Source organism: Arachis hypogaea, chromosome 12, assembly GCF_003086295.3.
Source record: "Arachis hypogaea cultivar Tifrunner chromosome 12, arahy.Tifrunner.gnm2.J5K5, whole genome shotgun sequence".
Classification (NCBI taxonomy): Eukaryota; Viridiplantae; Streptophyta; class Magnoliopsida; order Fabales; family Fabaceae; genus Arachis; species Arachis hypogaea.
The window spans coordinates 7781951-7786475 of record NC_092047.1 but is presented as its reverse complement, the minus strand read 5'-3'; the positions used below and the strand labels follow the sequence as shown (position 1 = coordinate 7786475).

General features: G+C 41.7%; 1 protein-coding gene across 1 annotated transcript; it reads right to left on the bottom strand.

Moving 5' to 3' along the window:
• Positions 1-1313, bottom strand: LOC112729593 (uncharacterized). Its single transcript, XM_025779763.1, has 2 exons — positions 1106-1313; positions 1-1052 (listed from the first exon to the last, which is right to left on the bottom strand). Exons 1-2 carry the CDS (start codon positions 1311-1313, stop codon positions 1-3), a joined length of 1260 nt encoding a protein of 419 aa, XP_025635548.1.
• Between the last annotated feature and the right edge of the window lie 3212 nt (positions 1314-4525).

Here is a 4525-nt window from a genome sequence, read left to right as displayed (position 1 = left end):
CTAGATGCCGCTAGTAGAACCTCGCTGAGGGCAAACCCTTCGAGTATGACCGGGCTGCCTGCATAGGCCACACCTCTTAGGTTGGCTGGTGTCAGCTTCGTCCATGTTGTTGCGGATGCGGGTGGACCGTGGTCGTCCTTCTCTTGCCCTTCTCATGCCCGGGTCGGGGATCACTGTTGGCCCGTCATATGGTGGCCAAAGCCCCTCTGGAATACAAGGTGAAAAGGACATCTCATACACCTTAAAGACCTCAGATATAGTGTACACCTCATCGACATAAGTGGCCCAATCTAGCCGTGACTGCGCACAGCATGCGAGGGCATGGCAACAGGGGTAGTGCAGCGCTTGGAAGTATCCACAATCGCAGGTGCGATCCCTTAGAGAAACCCGATAGCTACCCAAAGAGAATTTGCCGGTGGGTGTCGTCTCAGCCACTGTATAGTCAAGGTGATGTCTATCAAACACAGTCATGGTGAAGCACCTCGAATCCTTCAGGTTATGCTCAATGGCCTTAACTACTGCCTGTGAAAACCGGTGCCCGGACCCTAACTGTGCCTCTGCCGTGTGCCCCCGGACAACAAACAACTCCTCCAGCCGGAGATATATCGACTTAACAAGAGACGTCACTGGTAGGTTTCTTGTGCCCTTCAAGACAGAGTTCACACACTCAGAAATGTTGGTCGTCATGTGACCATATCTTCTCCCCCCATCCTTGTGCTGTGTCCACCTCTCATACTCCATTCTGTTTGCCCAATCGCACATGGCCGGGTTCTTCGTCCTCATTATATCAAACCAATAGTCGAATTCTGCTTCCGTCTTCACATACGCGGCATTTACCAGCCACCTCCTCGCATCCTGTCCCTTGAAAGTGAGGGCAAAATTTGCAGCAACATGCCGAATACAAAATGCCCGATAAGCATGGGGAGGTTGCCAACCACTATCGGGGGACTCTAGTGCAGCCTTGATGCCGTTGTGTCTATCAGAGATCACGAGAATACCTTGCTGTGGAGTGACATGCCTTCTAAGGTTCGAAAGAAAGTATGACCAAGACTCTGCATTTTTCCCCTCCACGAGTGCAAACGCACAGGCAAAATATTCGAGTTACCATCCTGAGCGATCGCCAACAACAATGTCCCGCCATACTTGCCATAGAGGTGTGTTCCGTCGATGCTTACGAGCGGCTTACAGTGGCGGAATGCCTCAATACATGGAGGGAATGTCCAAAACATCCGATGAAAGTAGACTCTATCTTCATCAACTTGGTCACCCACCCTAACCGGGGACGTCTTCAGTAGAGCAACGGAACCTTCCATCATGCATGTGACCCAAGGATCCACCAAGGCAGATCAGCATATGACTCCTCCCAATCGCCATATATTTGCACTACTGCCTTCTGCTTCGCCAACCACACCTTCCGATAACTAGGCCTGAATCCATAAGTCGCCTCGGTTGCCTCTTGCAACACCTTAATCGACACCGACGCATCAGCTCGAACCAATGGAAAGATTCTCGCACAGATGACATGATAATCAAGCTGCTTGTGGTCGCTTGATATCGATGTGGCCATACACGTGTGCGGACCATTGTACCTCCTAACTTCCCATGTGCTCTTCCTTTTCCGCATGACTATCCGAATCAACCACGTGCACCCGTTACCAAACTCCTTGCATCTCCCTTGGTATTTCAGATTGTCGGACTCCATAACCTTGTACTCAACTCCACGCCGAATACTGTAATCTTTTACACTCAACACGGCTTTCTCTTTACTCTGGAACGATTGGCCAATCTGAAATTCAGTCATAGGTGTCCCATCATGCATCCCCTGCCCATCGAATGTTGCATCTACATTCTGGTGTTAGCCGATGGCTTCCAAGTTCAAAGAAGAGAGGTGGGGAGGGTACTCTTGTGTTCCAGAACCGGAACTTCCATGGGCTGAACGTCCACCTCTTGGAATATCATCATCACTGTCCCCACCAATATCGACAGGCTCCTCATCCGAATCATCGTCAAACAGTGCATTCTCAACTCGATCCGGTCCGGCATCGCATTCAAAATCAGGAACAACAGGAGCAATATATGCATGAACAGCCCCAGCATATTCGGGCTCAGCATTCAGAACTGTCGCTGCTACCACAGGCATCGATGTTGATGCACCACCAGCTGGGGTCAACTGAGGATTCGGTGCCGATGCCCCAGAGCTATCCACACCATCTTCCAACTTCGCAAGCAGCTCAGGTATCCTCACCTCCGGAAAACTACGCCTGCAGTGAAACAAGACCTGCAAGTCTTCATCCGACCCGATCACGAAGGTCTCATATCTCACACTGGTTGACACAACGGCAATGGAAATCTTGTAAAATAATTTTTTTACCCACTTCGTCCCACAGGTACCGAGCTTCCGTAATATGCTTAGCTTAATCTCTGCCAATGTATTCAACAATCGGATAAAAATACTAAGCGGTTCTCTATCTGTGAATTTTACACCATGCCTTTTGCTCTTTTGAATTTTTCCAGAGCAATGAACCAGAGCCACAAAACTATCCTCCCCCTCTATTTGTGAATAACACTCTACCTCTCCACATTTGGCCCCTCCATGGTTTATATAGGCAGCCCCATTCAGCGGTTTACACTCACACACACACACACACGTAAACCGCTGCTGGCAGCAGCGGTTTACACTCACACACTCACACACATAAACCACGGCTGGTTGTAGCGATTTATATAAAATAGTAAAACAATGTATTTGCGTATTGAAATTGGAAACAATGCATTTGCGTAATATTAAAGGTGAAACAATTTAATAACGTAAATTGCCCACATTTATACTTATTCAAAATATCATCTCTGGGTAGAGTTTTCGTTTCATTTTTAGGGATACTACATTAGGTCATTAATTTCTTTGTCCTTAACAGTTAAACACTATGAACCTTAGGATGTCAATGAGGTAGGGTGGGAGTGGGAATGTCTCCCTGCTCACCATCCCCGCTTCCAGATTTATTCTCCGTCTCTATTTTTATTTTTTGTCATGAGAAAATATTGCTTCCCATCTCATTCTCCACAGGCCCCATTCTTCGCAGAGATTTTATTTTCTATCTCTCTGATGATTCTGACTAATTATTAAGAGTAAAGTATCGTTTTTGTCCCCAATGTTTCGGGTAAGTTCTAAAGTTGTCCCTAACATTTCAATCGTCCTATTTAAGTCCCTAACGTTTCAAAATTGACTCAATGTTGTCCTGCCGTTAGGATCCGTTAACAGAATTGGCGGCGGGATAAAATTGAAACGATTTTAAAACGTTAGGGACTTAAATAGGATGAAAACGTTGGGGACAAAAACAATACATAAAAATAAATTTTAATTTTATCTTTCAATAATATCAATTTTTTACTATACATAGTATCCAATTATTTTTTAATCACATCTAAGTAAATTATAATTAATCACATTACTTTCATTCTAACTAAATTAATTTTTTTATAATTTTACTCTTAAAGTAATATAATTTTTTTATAAATAAATAAATTTTACACTTTCATTCTAAATAATGTAATTTTACTTTCATTACTTAATCACATTACTTATATTTTTTTTTATAATTTTATATTTTTATTCTAAATAAATTAACTTTTTTATTATTTTACACTTAAAGTTATGTAATTTTTTTTATAAATAAATAAATTTTATACTTTCATTCTAAATAATGTAATTTTACTTTCATTACTTAATCACATTACTTATAATTTTTTTTATAATTTTACACTTTCATTCTAATCACATTACATTATTTATTTAGAATGAAAGTGTAAAATTTATTTATTTATAAAAAAATTATATTACTTTAAGTGTAAAATTATAAAAAAAATAAATTTATTTAGAATGAAAGTAATGTGATTAAGTGTAATTTACTTAGATGTGATTAAAAAATAATTGAATACTATGTACAGTAAAAAATTGATATTATTGAAAGATAAAATTAAAATTTATTACTATGTATCATTTTTGTCTCCAACGTTTTCGTCCTATTTAAGTCCTTAACGTTTCAAAATCATTTCAATTTTGTTCTGCCGCCAATTTTGTTAACGGATCCTAATGTCAGGACAACATTGAGTCAACCCCCAAACGTTGGGGACAAAAACGATACTTTAATCAATTATTAATTTTCATAGGAATAGAGCTGAAAGTATCTATCCTATACAAAAATAGCAAGATTTTATACAAAAAGTCTAAACGACACGATGGTGACTTCTTTCAAAATGACGCAGTGGGGGACGCCACGACGAGCCAGAACACAGAGCAATGGACAAGGTGGGGGACGCGGTAGTAGTGAGGAGAATGAACACGACGATAGAGTTGTAGAAAGGAACGCCATGAATATAGAGAACGACGCAGTGAGGGTGATGGAACGGTGAGGGGTGACAATGCGGTGAGACGGGAGAGTGGCTAGGAGGTGACTACAGAGAGGTTAGATGGAGTATAGACAACGCTAAGGATCTATGAATTGAAGAAGGGTTGCCTCGGGGTAAT